The sequence below is a fragment of the Malus domestica genome, chromosome 16 (assembly GCF_042453785.1).
Source record: "Malus domestica chromosome 16, GDT2T_hap1".
Classification (NCBI taxonomy): domain Eukaryota; kingdom Viridiplantae; phylum Streptophyta; class Magnoliopsida; order Rosales; family Rosaceae; genus Malus; species Malus domestica.
The window spans coordinates 14,832,801-14,854,412 of NC_091676.1; the positions used below are offsets into that span (position 1 = coordinate 14,832,801).

The 21,612-nt window shown below is 38.4% G+C and overlaps 2 protein-coding genes across 2 annotated transcripts; both read left to right on the forward strand.

Annotated features, from left to right (window-relative positions):
• Window positions 1-13,894: 13,894 nt before the first annotated feature.
• On the forward strand, window positions 13,895-18,718 carry LOC103403841 (uncharacterized). The gene is made up of 9 exons (XM_008342693.4): window positions 13,895-14,557; window positions 15,242-15,303; window positions 15,554-15,608; window positions 15,852-15,950; window positions 16,157-16,243; window positions 16,471-16,587; window positions 17,406-17,498; window positions 17,778-17,808; window positions 18,324-18,718. Exons 1-9 carry the CDS (start codon window positions 14,462-14,464, stop codon window positions 18,506-18,508), a joined length of 825 nt encoding a protein of 274 aa, XP_008340915.3. The 5' UTR covers window positions 13,895-14,461; the 3' UTR covers window positions 18,509-18,718.
• Window positions 18,719-19,754: 1,036 nt separating this feature from the next.
• On the forward strand, window positions 19,755-20,713 carry LOC103425673 (uncharacterized). The gene has a single exon (XM_008363760.4). It carries the CDS (start codon window positions 19,852-19,854, stop codon window positions 20,458-20,460), a length of 609 nt encoding a protein of 202 aa, XP_008361982.3. The 5' UTR covers window positions 19,755-19,851; the 3' UTR covers window positions 20,461-20,713.
• Window positions 20,714-21,612: the final 899 nt, after the last annotated feature.

Here is a 21,612-nt window from a genome sequence, read left to right on the forward strand (position 1 = left end):
AGTGCTTTTCCAATTTTCCATTAAAAGTGCCTATTCATTACCAACAATGTCATATCCAAACTTACGAAAATTCTAATTTAAATATATTCGTTGGTCGGACAGTTAGTCTTTCATTATACGTGGACAGATTAACTAGCAGTTTTGACTAATATGAATATAACTTTAAGTGTAGGATTTTGGTGATTTTGGGTATGAGCTTGTTAAGGCGTCAAAGTCCGGCTACTAATTTGAAATCAATCCTAAAATTTAAGGAGCCAAGCAGTGTTTAGTCTCTAAACCACACAGATTATGTCCTCAAATCCATTTCTTTTCTGACTCTAATCAAGACGCAAATGAGATATGAATGAACCGGATGAAAGTTGAATGGCAGCATTGATGAACCAAGCAGTGAGCTGCATTAATTGGTTCTTTAAAGGTTTGATTGGTTTAGCTTGATTTGGTCAAGTTTTAATGCTAATCAAGACAGTCGCCTACTCAAACAGGCTTGAGTGGTCCGCGCAGGAATAATAATATGCTTAACTTGATTCATAAATTGTTGAGAATATCGATCCTACATCGGAGAAAGATAGAAGTTGTATGTGCTTATAAATAATTGGGTTACTCTCTATATTATCTCTTGGTTTTATGATGGAATCTCAACTTTCTTCATGATATAAGTATTGAACTAAATATGGTAAATACCAAAAATATATATGACAATATTTGGGAATTTCTTATATATTCATTAATCTCCAAAATTGAGTATATATAGGAGTTACAATTAGTATTTCATATGTACTTCACCAATGTGGGACAATAAACTACTATTTACACTCTAACTAATATATAACTCGCAATACTCCCCCTCAAGTTGGTGCAAAGATGTCACGCATGCCCAACTTGTCAAGCGAGTTGGAAAACACACTATTAGACACAGCCTTAGTAAGAGCATCAGCAAGTTGATCTTCAGATCTCACAAACGGAAACATAATAATTTCAGCATCCAATTTTTCCTTAATGAAATGTTGATCAATCTCCACATGTTTTGTTCGATCATGTTGCACTGGATTATGAGCAATCTCAATAGCAGCCTTATTATCACAATGAAGTTTCATAGTACCTTTAGGGTTAAACCCAAGATCTCTCAACAATTTTTTTAACCACAACAACTCACATACACCATGCGACATACCACGAAACTCAACTTCTGCACTTGACCTAGCCACCACTTTTTGTTTCTTGCTTTTTCAAGTAACTAAATTACCACCCACAAACGTAAAGTATCCAGATGTAGATCGCCGATCAGTGATAGAACCTGCCCAATCTGCATCTGTATACCCTTCGACATTCAAATGACCATTCTTGGAGAAAAATAGGCCTCTGCCAGGAGCCATCTTCAAGTACCTCAAAATACGGGTTACTGCATCCATATGGGCTTCACTAGGTGAATGCATAAACTGACTTACCACACTAACTGCATAAGCAATGTCAGGGCGAGTGTGAGACAAATAAATTAATCTCCCCACAAGCCTCTGATACCGTTCCTTATGAGTAGGAACTTGATCTGGAAATAAGCCCAGACGATGATTCTGCTCAATCGGAGTATCAACAGGTTTGCAATCTAACATACCTGTTTCAGCTAACAAATCAAGAACATATTTCCGTTGAGACAGAAAAATATCATGCTTGGATCGTGCAACCTCGATTCCAAGAAAATACTTCAATTCACCAAATTCTTTCATCTCAAACTCAGTAGCTAGGTACTTTTGAAGACGTTGTATCTCCTTCTGATCATCACCAGTCACTATCATGTCATCAACATAAATAATCAATGCAGTTAGCTTACCATTTTGTCGCTTTAGAAACAAAGTATGATCTGAATGACTCTGGATATACCCAAACTTCTTCATTGAACTTGTAAACCTCCCAAACCACGCTCTGGGAGATTGTTTCAAACCATACAAAGCCTTTCGTAACCTACATACAACACCTTTTCTAGGAAATGTTCCAATACCAGGTGGGAAATCCATATACACTTCCTCCTTAAGATCACCATGAAGGAAAACATTCTTAACATCAAACTGCAATAGAGGCCAATCCTGGTTTGCTGCTAAGGACAGAAGAACACGTACAATATTAAGTTTAGCAATAGGAGCAAATGTCTCCTGATAGTCCACTCCATAGGTTTGAATATAACCCTTAGCAACTAATCTAGCTTTATACCGGTTAATAGAACCATATGCTTTGTGCTTAATAGTAAACACACATCTACATCCAACGGCTTTTTTTCCGTTTGGTAAAGGAACCAAATCCCAGGTAGAATTCTTTTCCAAAGCTTCCATCTCAACTTGCATGACATTAACCCACTTAGGGTCAGACAAGGCATCTTGCAATTTTGTTGGAATTGAGTACAATCATCAATAAAAGTAACAAACCAACGGAATCCATTAGAAGTAACTTTCGCTGGACCCCACACATCAGAATGTATCAAATCAAATGGCAAAGTAGCTTTAGAATCACGTACAGGAAATGAAGCACGATGACTCTTAGCCATGACACATGTTTCACACTTGAACTCTGAATCACTACAAGTGTGAAACAAAGAAGAAAATAGATGTTTCATATACCTGAATGATGGATGTCCCAATCGTCGATGCCACAACCAAATTTGATGTCTGTCATCCACTTTAGCACTTAAAACTTGATGATTATTTGAACCAGAAACAACAGTATCCTCCATAGTCAAGATGTACAAACCCCCTATTCTTTTACCATGACCAATTATCTTCTGAGTTTGAATATCTTGAAAATAACAATACGTAGGGTAGAAGTGAGCAGAACATTATAAGGTATCAAGAAGTTTTTCTACCGACAAAAGATTGCACTTAAGATCAAGAACAAGTAAAGCACGGACCAATGATAAGGTTGGAGTCAGAGAGATAGTGCCTTCACCCTTCACAGGGGAATGTGCTCCAGTTGCACTAGTAACATACGGATCACGAACATAGTCACATAACTCATCAAACACTCTAGGGTCACTAGTCACATGATCAGTGGCCCCAGTATCTATTTCCATTTATTTGTTCCACCAAGATGCATAATAACACTATGATTATATTGAGCCATTGAACAAAAATCACGAACAATAAAGGCATAAAAGATACGCAGCGAAATGAAAACAATTTACCAGATATTGTAGCAGAGACTATTCACGGCACTGTAGCAATCACTGTTTTACGGCACTGTAGAGGATCACTGTTCACGCATTGTATTGTAGCGCTACTATTCTTTTTTTTTTTTTTTTACGAAGGAAATCATGAAAAATGTGGGCACAAAATTAAAGCACACAGGTCACCAAGAGCGAACTGCTCTGATGCCATATTGAACTAAACATGGTAAATACCAAAAATATATATGACAATATTTGGGAATTTCTTATATATTCATTAATCTCCAAAATGGAGTATATATAGGAGTTACAATTGGTATTACATATGTACTTCACCAATGTGGGATAATAAACTACTATTTACACTCTAACTAATATATAACTCGCAACAATAAGAGCAGGTTGTCATGCATGTGAAGCCTAATGGCCACACATACTCCACGTCACTCAATTTGTGTTGTCCATGTGCTTGGCTTTAAAATTCACCATATGTGAAGGGGGGCGTGTTGACCCCAAGTCACCCGGTTTGTGGGTCCATGTGCTAGGCTTTAAAATTCACCGCATGTGAAGGGTATGTTGAGAATATCAATTCCACATTGCTAAAAGAATGAACTTTGCATGTACTTATAAATAATTGGCTACTCCTTATATTACCAATTAATTTTATGATGAAACCTTAATTTTCTTCATTAACATTCCAATCTTAATAACTTGCAGTTGCATTGTACAATCTGTCATTTCTAGAGAATATTTTGGTATCGAAAAATGATTTTCACACACATTTTTTCTTATGTTAATGGCGTAGCCACATAATGTTGGTCTGGTCAAATTGATCGTTGTAGCCCACCCAATCTAAACCTATTTGCACCAAACTCACATATAGTCAATGTAGCAAGAGACACCAAGCTTGTAACAACCCATCCCCAATTATTACGATTTTTATAATTTAAAAATGAGAAATTACGAAAATGCTCTTTAAGGCAAATACATTGATTTTTATTAACCGTCTTGTCATGTCATGTAAGATCTGTTTTCTTGGCGTATTTGGGTATTACTCGTCGTTACGAACGCGTAGGCGCAAACGGAATGTAATTTAAAGTTATAACGAAGGATATATTAGTGAATGAAGTTGAGGGCAAAATTGTAAATTCATTATTTTCTGGAATGCTTTAGATTTTTTGGAGTAAAATATGGTCATGCCACGTGTGTGGCTGTGATGGAAAGGAAATGAGGATAAGGAGGGATGCGGATCAATCAGTGAAGGGAGGAGAAAGAGTGATCAATGGGAAAGGAGAGAAATGAGAGAAAGAAGAAAAGAAAAGAAAAAGAAAGGGAAACGGATCCCCTTAAGGAATCATAATCAAACCTGGTTCTATCTCCCAACTCCGGCCACCATGGACAGTGAACTTGGTGTCAAAATGATCCTTACCTCGAGGCCAATCGATCCCTTTGTCAATTCCACCCCAAAAATTAGAGAATTTGGCTTTGAATTTACAAAACCCACATCAAAAGGTGCGACGGGTTTATCTTCGAATCACCAAAACCTAAAACAATTTCCTTCAACCACCACCACCAATAAACTCCCCTCAACCCCAGGGACAAAGGCCATGCATTGGCTGGGGTGGCGGAGTTTTTTTTGGGGCTTTTCCCGGCTAAATTGGCCTTAGTCACATGTATGAAAGTTGCTCCACTCACTAAGATCTTCATTTCTGTGAAGTTTGAGAATTTTTAGAAATAGTTGAATTTTCTGGCGAGTTGGGGCAGCGGCGTGTGGCCAGTGGACCACCAATGTATTTTACGTTAAATCGATATATTTCTCTCAGATTTGATATCCATATGATGTGATTTGATTATTGTGAATCTAGTTTGATTAAGGTGCGTTACTTAGTAAAAATATGAGTCGACGATCCGACCATTGGATCGTCACTAAACTTTAATATGTTGTAGTACATAATATTTAAGGATCATAGGAACTTACGGATCTGGAATCCGACACATGGATCTTCTCAAATTGGATTTGTAAGTTCGTAAAATAAACGTTGACCGCCACTTGAATTTGCAATTGGCTGAGATCCAACCGTTTGATCATAATGAAATTTTAGGATGATGTTTTAGAAACATAATGTGGATCCTTGGAAGTTACTGATCAGAAATCCAAGGAGTGAATCTTCCGGATCGAGTTACGTAGGGTTATGGACCCTACCGTCGATCGTTGACCGACAATTGACTTTTGGTCAATGGGTCTCAAATCATTCTAGAACGCCCTTAGGGATGTGTTTTACGTAAGTTATATATTCTATCGATAAGAATTATGAGATATGATTTAATAATTATTCTAGGCGCCAATGGTTCGAGACGCCTCGATATTCGTGCTAGAGAGTTGTAGCGTGGACTCCAGGTGAGTGTGCTTTTGTTTTCTATATATATGTATATATGCTTTATGATTTCCAAGGAACTATTTTTAAATGAATTTACGATTTAAATGCCATGTCAAGGATGCATTATATCTTAGTATTTGCATTAGTATAATTTTGCATAATATGTAATGATGCTGCGGAGGCCCAGGTAAGCTTCAGGTGAGTACATTATGATGATAGTGGTTGCATTGTGTATGGTTATGTGTAGATGCATTTAGAACTCATTATCCTGCACCACGGTGTTAGTGCTCCGCCCGAGGCCAGGGCCTAGCCTTCACGTGATCGTTCACCTCATGCACCGTACGCTCACCTTGGATCCAAGGCAAGTGTCAACCTATCATACATACCACATTAGGTGGTTCCGACTTGTAGGTGACTTGCAGTACCCTTCACGTGATCGTAGGACTTAGCGTATTTATTTACACCCAGCCTGTCGTACAAACCACATTAGGTGGTTCCGACTCGTGTGCAGGAATTGGTTATGAGCTATAGATTCAGCCATATAGGTCACGTTAGGTGACTCCGGCTGATATATCATTTTATATTGATTTACATCACCTAGCTTACATATTTATCATTGAGATACTTGACATGATACGTACTTTGGTTTTCATTGCTTTTGAGCCTGATTTCTTTATACGTATGTATTATTTTTTTCTAGAAAATTATACAGGTTTACCAGTGAGGGGTTATTATTTTTGGAAAGATAAATGGTTTCAAAAAGCTTTGTTTTTGCCCACTCACGTTTTCTGTTTTTCACCCCTCCAGGTTTAGCTGATGAAAGTTCGTATCGACGAGAATTCTTGGCGAATCTCAGTATAGGTGGCTATCTCTGAGGGTATGATCCTTACCCACACTACTGTACTTTACTTATGCTCTGACATCGCATGTGAAATGGGTTCATTCCCGCTCACAGCGCACTCTTGTCTTTAGGCACTTTTAGGTTTAAATTTGTTCACATTTTCTACATCACTATACTTTATGGCTTCATCACCTTCCAGGTGTCGGCCAACACAGCTCGATTCGAAGTCCTAGTGGACATTCCAAGTGGAGTGTGACAAAGCCCAATCCCGCCGGTAAGAAAAATTTTACAGGACACATCAATGATAATTCTTACTCCACCCTTGACTTTTGCCTACTTATATTTATTCTTTCCCTTGATTTGTGAATATTAGAAAAAAATAGGAGTGCGAAGATCGGTTTCTTTGGTGTCTGCCTTTCTATAGATTATCCATATGACACATTCCGATCTCGATATCCTCCAAACATCAGGATGGGCACATGCTGACCGATACTCGAGGGTGACGAAGTCATTATAACATGCATACTAGTTATAAAGAAAGAATGAACGTAAATAAAATATGTAAATTTAAATATAACGAAATATGCAAATGCGGGAACGTGTTCAGAGAATACAATTAGTCAAGAATACTATGAAAAGAATATTATATAACAATGAGAATACAAAGAAAAGGGTCCTACACCAAGAGGACAACTCGAAGCTACTGATAGGAGAATGCTTCAACGTTGTGGTAGTACGCATCGATTCTAAGTCCTAAAGGGAGCACAAAACAAAAAGGTGAGTGGACCAAAATTTATAATAATAATAATAAGAAAACTCATTTTTCTTTCTGAATATACTAACCCTCCGTTTTGAAAACACATAAAGTACCACATAGTATGTTTTCTAAAAACCTTAACATGCCATGAAAACCTTCGTAAAACATGAATATATAAAGCAATGCTAAAAAATGGTAATATAGTCGCCCAAAGGCAAATCCATAAAACCTCTGTAAGTCATAAAATAATGTACTTAACTAGGGGTATCATAGTCGCCTGAAGGCATATTCATCATCTGAGGGTGAAGCTGTACGACACTGGGTTACGCTAGTGAAGAAACATGAGAGGCCCCATCACTTGAATGTGAAGTTATATGACTCTAGGTTACGCTAGAGAAGAAAAGGTACATAAGACACCGACACTGGTTTCGCCAATGAAGTTGGGAGTATGTCATAAATATCTCACTACTTATCAACTGTGTCCTATGGCCATAGACAGATACATACTCGTGTTGTATATATGTGTTGTATGATTACCCACTAAGTAAGCACAAAAAACATAAACATACTCTTTCTAAATCATATCATCGGAGATCAATAGCTCAAACACCATATCATAAATCCATAAGAGTGTTCTAACTCAAATCATCATCATAAATCACATTCATGAGCATATTCATAAAGCGTAAATTCGATAAATCATAAATATATTTCATGAAACATAAAATTAGGAAATCATGCTTTTCATGAATGCAATCCTAGCATTTTAATAAAATCATGCAATTTGAGAAAGGGTCCACTCACTGATACTTCATCACCGAAGAGTCGTTCAAGTTCAGGGTGTAACATCCCACATCGTCCAGGGGAGTGATCCTTAAATGTATATTTTCATCCCTACCTAGCACGAGGCCTTTTGGGAGCTCACTGGCTTCATGTTCCGTAGAAACTCCGAAGTTAAGCGAGAAGGTGGCCAGAGCACTCCCATGATGGGTGACCCACTGGGAAGTTGCTCGTGAGTTCCCAGAAACAAAACCGTGAAGGCATGGTCGGGGCCCAAAGCGAACAATATCGTGCTACGGTGGTGTAGCGGGCCTGGGATATGGTGGACCCAAGGTCGGGATGTGACAAATGGTATCAGAGCCAATCCCTGGCCGTTAATGTGCCAACGATGACGTCGGGCCCCTAAGGGGGTGGATTGTAACATCCCACATCGCCCAGGGAAATGATCTTTAAATGTATATTCCCATCTCTACCTAGCATGAGGCCTTTTGAGAGCTCATTGGCTTCGGGTTCCGTAGTAACTCCGAAGTTAAGCGAGAAGGAGGCCAGAGCACTCCCAGGATGGGTGACCCATTGGAAGTTGCTCGTGAGTTCCCAAAAACAAAACCGTGAGGGAATGGTAAGCCCAAAGTGGACAATATCATGCTACGGTGGTGGATTGCCCAAAGTGGACAATATCATGATGGGTGACCCACTGGGAAGTTGCTCGTGAGTTCCCAGAAACAAAACCGTGAAGGCATGGTCGGGGCCCAAAGCGAACAATATCGTGCTACGGTGGTGTAGCCGGCCTGGGATATGGTGGACCCAAGGTCGGGATGTGACAAATGGTATCAGAGCCAATCCCTGGCCGTTAATGTGCCAACGATGACGTCGGGCCCCTAAGGGGGTGGATTGTAACATCCCACATCGCCCAGGGAAATGATCCTTAAATGTATATTCCCATCTCTACCTAGCATGAGGCCTTTTGAGAGCTCATTGGCTTCGGGTTCCGTAGTAACTCCGAAGTTAAGCGAGAAGGAGGCCAGAGCACTCCCAGGATGGGTGACCCATTGGAAGTTGCTCGTGAGTTCCCAAAAACAAAACCGTGAGGGAATGGTAAGCCCAAAGTGGACAATATCATGCTATGGTGGTGGAGCGGGTCCGGAAAGTGGTCCGCCCCGAGCCGGGATGTGACACGGGGAGACAGGGTCGCCACTAAAAAACGCACCTAAGCACATAAAAGGAACAATTAGTAAAGCCCTACTAAAATGATTGAATTTTGGAAAATGGAGTGCGAATTTGGAATCAAGGTGTCGAAATACCTTAATAGGGGTCTCGGAAAAGTCAACCGTCAACCCAAAAAGTCAACAGAAAAGTCAACCATCAACCTAAAAAATCAACCGAGACATCGAACTGGTCAACTACGTTAAAACTTCAGAATTTCACTAAACGGATGCTAAAAACAGATTCAGGTCATCGAAATTACTCTAGGAGGATTCCCGAGAAAATTTCGTAAAAGTTAACACAATGAATATTCCAAATCCAATTAGGAACCGATCGGGTCAGATCTGGGTTTTGATATGGCTTGCTAGTCAGGTCCCGGGTCAACGGGTAAAAATGTCTGGTCAATAGATTTTGTGTTCTTAGGTTGGGTTGGGTTGATCCAGTCTTTGTCATCAATTTTCGCGAAAAAGAAAGCTGAAATTTTAAAGGCTCCGTTAGGGGTCAAAACTCAACTAAAACCAGTAATCCAATATACCAATTTGAAGCCCAAGAATTAAGGAATCGAAATATACCCATTAGGGTTCTTGGCCATCGTCAGAGTTGGCCTAAAAATGACCTACAAAGTCACGGTTCTTGTCGAAAAACAGGGTAAGCCTTCCTCGAGCTGTTTCTACATCCCATCTCTACCAAATTAGACATTCATGGCATAAATTCGATTGTGCACAATGAAAGGAAGAAGAAAGAAAGTGACTTGAGGCTTACCTAGTCAGAGATAGTGGAAACTCGTCAGATTCAATGGTGCCATGTCTCGGTTCGAGCCCGGCATTCCGTCTGAGGTTCTTGGATTGGAGTAGGAGTGAAGAAGGGTGAGGTGATAATGGTGGTGCTTGCCGGAGTGGCAAGTTGGTGGTGCCGCTGTCAGTGTTGCAGAGAAGTGGAAAGAGACAGAAAGCTAAAGGAAATAGAAAAATATAGGGAAGAGAGAAGAGAAAGTTGGGAGTTTGGGGGGAGAGAGGACACGAGGCAAGAGAGGATGAGATTTTGAGTGGGATGTAGGTCCCACATGGTACTCAAAACAAGCCCATAAAAGACAAACATAAAATATCTCCCGAACGTGAAATTATCAATTTACCCTCGACATTCCGAAATTCGTAAAATCCTCGTTCTAACTCCAAATTTAATTCTGTTTGTGCCCACGCATACGTGGCAACGAGTATTAAAAGAATATGCTAAGGAAATGAGTCTTACGCGACACGACATGATGGTCAACAAAAGTCAATGTTTTTTGCCTCAAGGGGCATTCTGGTAAAATCACATTTAAAATTATGAAAACCATAAAATTAAGGACGAGCTATTACACCATAGTTTTATGATCCTTAAACTCAAAGCAAAATCATACTTAAATGAAAAAATTGACATTTTTAAAAGGCTACATTTGTGTGATTGATTTCCAAGTCATAAGGTCCGTTTGGTGGGTTAGATGAGATATGTTCTGATCAATTAAAATGGGCTTGAGTCTAGTCTGTTATTTGCTGTGTCAAAATGTGATATGGACAGGATTGGACAGGATAGATTTAAACCACAATAAAGTGAGTTATCTAATTTATCCTTATACATAGGCTATAAGTCATGTCTTACAAGTTCATGCCAATCTAATCCTATCCTTTAAGGGTCAATCTCATCCAGCCCACCAAACATTGCCCTAAGGGATTTTGATCAAGTTAATAAGCAATGTGTCACAAAATATTAGATAGAATTCGAAAACCTATATGAGCATTTGCAAAGCGTGTGAGAGAATTACAAATCTCTATTTGAAAGGAATCATTTACAAATCCATCCGACATGCATTTATAATGTTCATATGGTGTATTTCTAATTGTTAACGCGGTCATTTTAGGCTTTTACACCAGTGTAGGCCTAAGAGGAAGCCCGACAAATGCCCAAGAAATAAGAGAAGACCAAGGCCCAAGGTAAGAGGGGAAAACCAAGACCTTAAGAGTTAAGAGGAGACAACTCTTTAGCACATGATATACCATGTCTGGAGTGCTAGGAAAACGTGCTAGGCATGCAGTGCTAGACATGAGTGTTAGGAAAATGTGCTAGAGAATGATGCTTTACTGGGACCACTAGAAGGGTGCTTTATCGAGACCACCAGAATGGTGCTCTACCGGGACCTTCAGAAAGTGCTTTAATTAGACCACCAAGCCAAGGTGCTTTAATTAGAACACCAAAGTGCAAGGAATACCATATCTTTACCGAGACCACCAGAAAGGTGTTTTAATTAGACCATCTGACCAAAGTGCTCTAATTAGACCACCAAACCAGAGTGTTCTAATTAGAACACCAAAGTGCTAGGAAGACCATCTCTCTACCAGACCACGGTGCTCTACGGACGACCGGTACGATGACCAAGATCAAATATTTATTAGACTAGATATGTTAGTTGGCATATTTAATAGGGTGGTTAAGGAAATGTCACACCACCTTTGTTTTTTTAGTACAACGATATATTTTACACTAAAGGGAGATGGAGTTCGATTAAACCACACAATGAGCAACCTAATTTCGTATGGAATTTGCCATCTACTAGATTCGAACTTAGGACCTCTTAGTGAAGATGAATATCATCAGACCATAGTACTGAGTGGCAGAGAAAAGTGGGAGATTGGTTGGGGTGAAAATGAGGCTTTGAGCCATTTTTATGTAATCTTAAGCAAATATATAGACAGACTAGAGTGGATGTAATCCCGTTTATGGGTGAACCACTATATATTCTTGTGTTCATTTTTAGCCCAGTATTTGACATTTCATGTCCCAAGCCTACCAAGGGCTAAGTATATTTCATTGTTTCGTTCAGAATCTGTGACCGTCCATCTGGATTCATTTGGATTTGGCCTGCAAATTTGGAGCGTTAACACTAATTCTTCCAATCTAATATTTTGTAATTCATCCCTAACAAACTTGACGTAATTACCTTGAAATGTAACCTATCCAACCTTGCTCTTCATTGTTAAGTTTGGTTAACCATCATGGTCCAATGAACAGAAATTCAAGATTAATTGAGTCATGAAATGCATAAGAAACCCAAAGCAAGCAGCCATCATTGAGCAAAAACCATCCAGCCCATCTACATACAGATTGGGTTTGTCAAGTTTGAAACAACTTTCAGCCGCAGTTGTTGTTGGTTTTTTTGTTTTTTGTTTTTTTTTTGTTTTTAGTTTATTGCTTGTTTGCTAAGAATTTTAATTTGTCTTTTGACTTTTTTCTTCATTTTCTTCTATGCTAAAGTATACATATAAATATATATATATATACACACACACGAGCCAAATGAAAAATTAAAGAAGAATGAATGGATGTGGTGGGAGGGAGGAGGAAAAATTTAAAGGAGGCTATATGAAAATAAAATCCATTAAAATTTCTCAAATCTCAATTGAATACACCATCAACCAGTTTTGCTCCTTTTTTTTTTTTCTCTCTATCTTGTCGTCTTTCTCCAACCCTCTGCTCTATATCTTGTCGTTCCTTATGGTAACTGGGTACAAGCCTGATATGCCGTTCACAATGGTCATCTATATACATGATGCACTATGAGACCAATATTGTTCTAAAGAGGATGATGAATAGGTTTTTGAACCTAAAATTTTGTACTCAAGTGCAATTGATGCTTTGTTGTACTTAGCTCAGTGCACGAGGCTGAACACCTCTTTAGCTGTGAATATTTTAGCAAGATACATTCATGTGCCTATATGCAGACACTAGAAAGGTGTAAAAGATGTTCTACGATATCTAAGTGGTATTATGGATTTGGGTTTGTTCTATCCCTACTCAACCATGAGTGGAGTCGTCGTCCTTCTCGGTCCTTGAGTTGATTCTTGCTCTGTTGGTTATGTTGATACTAGGTAGTTATCTGAGCCGCATTAGGCAAGGCCATAAACGAGTTACGTTTTTACCGTTGGTGGAATCGCAATATCTTGGAGGTCTACTAAGCAGATTTTAGTTGTTACCTCTTCGAAGCATACTAAGATACTCACCCTCATAGCACTCGTGTGTGTACATGGTTTAGAGTCGTTGTCAAGCATATTCGAAGCACTTGTGGATTGTCATCTGTATTGACGTCCCAATAGTGATATTTGAGGATAATTGTACATGTATAGACTAGATTTAGAAAGGATATATCAAGGGAGACCATACCAAGCACACTGCGTCGAAGTTCTTTTTTTCTCATCAACCACAAGGGCATCAGAAGATCGAAATCAAGCGAATTCGTTCCAATGACAACCTCGCTGATCTCTTTACCGAGTCATTACCAAAGTTCAGTTTTCTAAAGCTAGTCTGAGAATTTGGAATGCATAAACTGTTCGAATTATACCGCTTGTAGTCTAATTAAAGATTTTGTTAAACTGAGGGAGAGTATCATTTAGATACCTAGTTGACCTTAATGTACTATTTTCTCTTAGTTCAGCATTTATCCCATTGTGTTTGCTAACCTGACAAGGTTTTTTTTAGCAAGGCACCTATCTTAAGTTAGTCATCCTCTGATGTGAGCATTAATCGCCACTTGTTTTCTTTAAGCTTCGACTTTTCACTTTTCACTTTTTCCCTGAAGCTTTAAATTTTGTCCCATTTTACGTTTTACTATTATTAAGTTTTTGTGAATATTATCAGTTTTCTTAAATAATATTAACTGCAAGACTCCCTCAGTGTGTAACCATAAAAACATAAGACTACCAAATAAAACAAGCAATTGCAACCCATAAAAAAAGAGAAGAAAAAAAAAGGCAATTACAAACCAATTGAGCCCCATTTCTTTCTCTTGCCGTCCCTCTCCTACCCTCACGGCCTCACTCTTAATTTTCCTTCAACACCCTTTTTGTTTTACACGCAACAAAACATGAAACCACCGCCATCATCCACATTACATCAATCAAAGTTACATAAATCACAAGATTTAAATACCTCAAAAAATACTCAATGCATTCAGAAGCAAACCCCGACCCACCTACCGGTTTTATCTCCCCACAAGTAACTCCAGGAAAACTCCATCAACACACGCCAAATTATACAAAAAAATATTAATTAAATAATTAATTTTATCAACAAATTTTGTACGACTTTCTGCGCCCTCCTGCTGATCTCGGAAGATTTCTCAATCAAATCACGCAGATAAGATAAGAAGGCAAGAAAACAAAAACAGTGGGTGCCCGGAAAAGAACGAGGCAGGAAGCCCGCATCTTTTTGGAGCCGAATCAAATCTGGCAAACCTTGGGGGGTTGAGGCCTCGCTTGTCGTTGAAGCAACCTATTTACAACGACGACGACGAAGAGTGCAGGCCTTGGCGTCGGAGATTTTCCATGGCGTTCACTTGGGCTTCTGCGCTCAGGATCACTCTCCTCCTCCTCCTTCTGGCCGCCGTTGCCACTGCTTGTTTTACTCTCCCTATTGAAAAGGTTCGGTTTTTCTCATCTGGGTCAGTTTTGTTTTCGTGTTTTGATAGCTTAATCTGTGAGTTTCTTCCTTATGGGTTTTGTTTTCCGTTAGTTTTCGATATGGGGTTTCGATAATTGGATTTTTCTTGTGCTTTTTGATTGATTTTGTGATGTTTGATTGGGTATGCATCTTTTTGTTGATTGGATTATTGGGTAGGTCTTACATTTCGAATTGGTGGAAATTTTGGATTTTGCTGCAGCTGTGTTGATTTTTTTCCCACTAGAGCTATTCTTTGGTGCTTTACATTTTTTCTGAAATTGAGGGTAAAGTTTGAATGAAATATAGGGAGGAGCCCAATTTGAATGGGATTGCGTTTTCAAGCATGCAGAAAATGCTGAACTCAATTTGATTGTTTGTTGATTTCTAACTAGGTTCTTATCACTTGAATAGTGACATGGATATCACTTTGTTTCTCGTTAGTCTATCTACAATTGCAGTTTCCTTTTCGTTTGAAATGTGACAATACAGTAGGACTTCTCTTGCTAAATTGCATTAATTCTGTCAGCTGCAATAGGAGGTCTTTTTGTGGATCACTTCCTTGAGACCTTTTCGTACCCCAATTCTTTGGCAAAGATGCTGATACCAAAGTCTCTTATTCGAATATGGTCATGTTTGTTGATTGATAAAGTAACTGGTACCTGCAGATTTTGAAGCACTTCTTATTATGGGTTGAGCATGATCTTGGTCCTTGGGGTCCCCTTGTGCTGTAAGTAAATTGTAGGACTTTAATTTTGTTTCTACTTCTACCATATCGTTTTTTTTCTGGGTTTTGACTCTGACTAATGATAATGTGCATGTCTCATTTGTGATTGCTGTCAAAATTTTAATCATAATGCTTAGTCACAGAAACAGATTGCTGACAGGTTAAATTGTCCGCAAACATGAGTTACTGGTGAAACAGTGATAGACTGCGTCTGTTTGCCCTTTCAACTTATATTTCTTCGGGTAACATGCAGGGCTATTGCATATATCCCACTAACAGTTTTGGCAGTACCAGCTTCAGTACTTACTGTAAGCATTTGTCCAATGCCTTAGCAATTGTTGTTACTGCACTGTAATTCTTGTCGAATAATGATCTAGCATATGCTTTGCCTACTTCACTTAAAGTTTTCTTTTACTGTTATATTCTGCAATATCCAGTCATGGTCTAGAGGGGAAAAGAGAGGAGACAACTTCAAGAAAGATTTTTTTTTAATTTGTTTTATTTAATTTCAAGTTTGCACACTTATGTGATTCCTCATTCTAATGGTTCAGCTTGGTGGTGGTTATCTTTTTGGCCTACCAGTTGGCTTTTTTGCCGACTCAATTGGAGCCACTGTAGGTGCAGGGGCTGCTTTCCTTCTTGGAAGAACTGTAAGTTTCAATTCTAAGCTCTTGTTGTTTAGAAAAATTTCCTGGTGTTTAAGTTCTGAAAAGAAAGAGAATATATAATTGCATTTGTGTGTGTGAATATATAATTGCATTTGTGTGCGTGTGCGTGTGTGTGCGTGCGTGTGCTCCCATTGGTCATAAATATAGTATGTATGCTTTCTTTATCTTATTCTTAAATACCCACACAGATTGGGAGATCATTTGTTGTTTCCAGATTGAAGGATTATCCTCAGTTCCAGGCAGTTGCCATTGCAATTCGGAGATCCGGATTTAAGGTTTGTGTGATTCATATTTTACCTTCAAAAAGTGCATTGACATTCAGTATGCACATTTAATGGCGTTTGCACGTGCATCTTACCTTATTAATTTACCCTAATTTAATTGTTTTACAAATGGTAAACAATGAAGCATGGAAGTAGCGAAATGGCTACAGCATAAAGTGAATGTATCTATAGTAGAATGTAAATAGATGCCGATATTACTTGTTTCATTCTTTCTGCAGATTGTTTTGTTGCTTCGTCTTGTGCCCTTGCTCCCCTTCAACATGCTAAATTACCTCCTCTCTGTGACTCCTGTTCCAATAGGACAATACATGCTGGCTTCCTGGATAGGGATGATGGTATTTTTTTCACCCTCAACTTTTATGTGATTCCATCCCAACATCTTGCTATACTATGTTCCGTTCTAATCACAAGTAATGGACACAATGTTTTTCTTTTTAAAATGCATAATGGGATATTGTCATAGTTTACCATCGCTTTTCTTTCGATATATATGTTGATCAAGATGGTTGTCTTAGTGTATCTTTACAAGAATATAATTGTATGCTTGACTAGCATGCTTTGTTCACGTTGTGAAGTTAGCATTTACCCCTTTCAGTTACTCCACGTGTTATAATTTGAGCCTGAAACATGCTACCCATTCATCCATCATGACTTGTTGTGGTCCATCAATTACACTCAATTGTAAAAATGGTTCAGCATCTTTTAGACATCGGTCATATCAATTTAATGTATTAGAGGGAGAGTTGCACTGTGTTAAAAGGTGGTCTGCTTATTCTTGAATTTGTGAATTTAATATGTGATGCATATGCACGCTTCCATCTGTCTCAAGCTGATGTCAGTCTTTTGTTCGGACAATATATAAGTTCTGAACGTAACATATAGTCATATATTGGTAAATATGTCTAAGTTCTGCTTAGGGAACTTGTGTACGAATGCAAATTACATGTGCTCTTTAGGTCCCTACCAAGCTGAGTAATATTAATTGTTTTATCAACTGCTATTTTTTGTTGCAACGTAGTTTCAGAGGACAACTGGACAAGTTTCCTGAGCAGGCTTCAAACTTAAAACTTTATGTTAAAGAGAGATCTTTATCATAGGGGGAGATTTTTGTTTCATTTCGATGTTAATGTGTTCGATATTGGTTCTGTTACAGCCAATAACACTTGCGCTAGTATATGTTGGAACAACTCTTAAGGATATTTCTGATGTGACGCATGGATGGGGTGAATTTTCAAAGACCCGTTGGGTAAGAGCTACCTGATATTTTATATGTTCTGGACTGCTTGTTATTTTTTAATTTGTTCAAATGATCTCTCCTCAACATTGTTTACTGAGATTTAGTATCCGGTGCATGTTGCGAGCATCATGCCCCAAAAGGGTGTATCGTAACTGTTTGTTATGGACATATAAGCTCTTAGAGAGCACAATTTATAGATTTAGAATTAGGCTCTGGGATTTGTATAGCATTGTTTCTGCATTGTCTTTATCTCTGACATATGTTCACTCTCTTATATTTTGCATGCAGGCTTTTATCATACTGGGCCTTGTAGTCTCCGGTAAGTTGCAGCATCTCGGCAAGCACACACTACCTGTTTTTTTCAGCCACCTTCTCTTCTTTTTCTTCTTAGTGTAGTGGGAGCATCGGAACTACCATGCTAGATAAAGATGTTTGGGTTCTTACTATCATAGCATGAAGCTTAAGATGAAAATGACATGTCAATGAAACAAAGAAGAAAGAAATAAGCAGAGAAACGGGAAAGATGATTTTTGAACTTTGGCACACGCTTAAGTAGGAATGCCGGTGTTTTTGGATTTACAAGTGTGTTGAATGGTTAAGGGGGAAAATAATGGGAACGGGAAATATTTAAATCACTCGTGAAATTTGTATGTTAGCATTTTCTACATGTGTGGTGGTCATTTATTAATTGCGGTTAAACAAAGCATTTTGATATTTCCCCAAAAGAAGATTATGGACCAAGTGAAATTGCTACTACCAGAAACTCGGTTAAACATTGTACTACAATTGAAGTTTTGAAGTTTTCTGTTTTCTTTTTCTTTGGCTTGTTTGCAGTGATTTTAATGATTTGTGTTACAAGAGTTGCCAAGGCCGCTTTGGATAAAGCTTTGGCTGAAAATGAGGATATTGATAACATCGATATTATACCGGAGTTACCTGTTGTCTCCGAAGCACCAGTGCATCTCAACCAGCCGCTTTTAATCAAGATAGACGCGCCCGACGACCATCATGAGAAATGAAATCCACGCTCTCTGTAAATTCTTCATCCCACCTCCTCCTTCCAAAGTGTTGTGCTCTATTAATTCTGCAGCATCACATAGTCATCAATTTGTTCCCTTTAGATTTTGTAATTTGGAACAAATATGGCTTAACTTGACCATTAAGATTGAATTATTTGAGTTTTGTCCTTTTCAACATGAAATAAAAGATTAAAGAAATCATTGAGGTCATTTTTGTGAGCCTGTGAATGGTTGGTTTAATGTAAAGCAAACGATTAATCTATTTGCTCCCTACAAGTCTAGTATTTATACAGAAGATTTGTTGTGCCCTGTGTTGTCCTCTTGGACGGTTGGTCGAAATACGAGTCGCTTTTACCATTATTTTATTATAAATTTTCTTTCTGCGCCGAATCGACTGTTGAATATGATGTTGTGAGTGGAGAACAGTCTGAAATTTGAAGATTTGGTTTGGCAAGAAATGAAGAAATTGATCTACCTGCCACAAAATTAGGCTTTGTGTTCTACCAGCACAAACACCCACCCCAAAAAGTCATGGGAAGATTCTTGCATATCACACAGGTATGCATCTCGGTCTCCCTTTAGCACTTATGAAGTGAGTCACGTGACGCGGGCTATAAGATGATGGCGTTATATATCTCCAGTTACGCTGAAGTTTCTGCCCAGGGCCATGGCCCATGAAAGAAGTCCTAATCTGCTTGTGGTCCAAATTACCAGGGTAATTGGAGTGATTGTGGGAAGCAAAAGGTGATTGCTTAGAAACTTGAACAGGAGTGAGTGAATCAAAAGATAAGTTGGAATAACCAAATGGGAAGCAACATCATATACTCATGAGACCTCATCATTAAGCTTGGTGTGCAGTGTGGGTGCCATTTCTCTCTTTCTCCCACCCAAACCTTTAATTAATTTTCTGTCTCCACGCTTTCTTGTGTTGAAATTTTGGCCCCTTGAGACCCTACCACTTCCTTAATGCAAGGGCTAACAATATTCTATCATGTCACATGTTCCCCTAAGGAAAAATTATAGTGTTTAACTAGGATATAATCACTTGTTATAAATCTACGTCTTAACTAGATATCAATGATATATTGATCAGATATCAACGACCGATCCAATGTTAACGAAATAATGATCTTATATTGAAATACTGATTATTTCAATTGGGATTTGAAAAATAACTCATTTGGCCCATTTCATATTCATATTTCCCACTTTGAAAGTTAATCTCAATAAACTTATATTATAACATGTGAACTAATTATACCAGGTAGTCGTATTCTAATACTACCCAACTAATCACAGCCATCCATTCAAGAATATGAGAAAGTATGTCATGAATTGACTTTATGGGGATCATTACACAGGTTATATATGGACTTAAAGACGTCAAATATGAGTGGTGTGAATCTTCTGCAACACAAAAAACCGAAAAAATGCATGTTGTCTTTAAGTCCAAGGTGACCAAAGTCACCAAACATTTCAAGTCACTCCAATCAAAAATGCCCAGATTTGGTATCTTCCCAACTGGTGGCTGCTTTGATGGATGCAGGGATCACACACAGCAATCCTCAGGATTTGGAACTAGGGTTTGGAACCTGAGTGACAAGCCTGTGGAGCTGCAGATTAGAGTTGGGTCCATACTAAAAAAAGTTCACACTTTGAAACCAGGCTGCTCAAAGAGGCTAAAATGCAAGAGCATATACAAGGCCTACATGCCCGGCGGAGAGAGTGGCGGCAGCGGCGGTGGTGGCATGAAGGGCTTGCTGTATTACTACGACGAGACCTGCCACCCTTACGTTTGGATTCATGACACTGGTGGTGATACTTTGAGGATGGTCAAGCAGCAATATATCAGCCTTGAGGACCTCAGGGACTGTTGTGAGATCAGAATTTTCAGGGATCATCAGAGAGGCTGCGTTTTGGTTCGGAAGAAACCGAGGCCGGAATTTTGCTGATGGGATTGGTTTTGATTTTGCATCTGTTTTTGTAAGTCTGTAATGTTATGTGTTTGTAACTTTGTATTGGCATTGTTAAAGCATGCTAATCTTTCATGTCTTTTGATTTTTTTTCCTCGTTGGAGGGCTAGTTTGTCTGTTTTATTGTGTGTGATTGAAGAATTCAGATGTTTTATGGTCAAATTTTGAAGAAATGTGTATGTAGTAGTAGCACAAAGATGTATACTGAATGAAATTGTTGCAGGTTTGGATATGGTTTTTCTTAATGTGGAGTTTGGTCATTGAGAAAAATAAAAAGGGAGAATAAGAGAAAACGAAATAAAAAATGAAAACTGAAAAACAAAATGGTACTAAAGGCTTTCTTGTTGTTGAATTGTGTTGTGGGGGGAGGGGGGATGGATGATTTACTGTTTTGAATACAATAAAAATCATGTATGTCATCGGTGGTGCCACTGAGACAATATATTGATTGCAAGAGAGTTTACCTAGCTGCGATTTTATGATACTGCATTGGCTGTGAACCGAAATTAGTTGGTAAACATGTTGGTTGTGTAGTGTGTTTTTAGAGTTTATTTTGTTGCTGAATTCTTTTTGTCATCAGGACTCGAAACCATATTTTGTTATAAAATCAAAATGAAATCATTTAACAAGGCAGTTTTAGTTGTTTAATTACATTAGAGTGTATAAATACATGAAAGGTATGAATACGGCAAGCAACATCACTCTTATGTGCTACCAATTAACGCGCAAGTCATTCAAGTGCAATCATCAATAAAACAAGCTTCTTCTTCCCACTATTAGTCCGTGAACACCAGGGTGTAAAACAAGGCAGCCATCTCACTCGAACTGAAGTACCAATTACGAACGCACTGGACAAGCAATGCATTGGACAAAGGCAAAGATGGCTCGGAGGAAAAGATCCTTGGCGTGGAACCTGTAATGGTATACCATACAAATGGGGAATTCTCACATAATCATTTTAATGTCTCACACATTTTTTTCTTTCTTTTTAGCTATTTAATTGAATAAATCGGCTATGATTTTTTATTTTTAATACAACTATATATTTACACTACGAGGATGAGAGAATAAATTTATTGCGAAATTATCATTCTCAAAATTCGAACATAAAGTCATCTCGAACCGAAATGA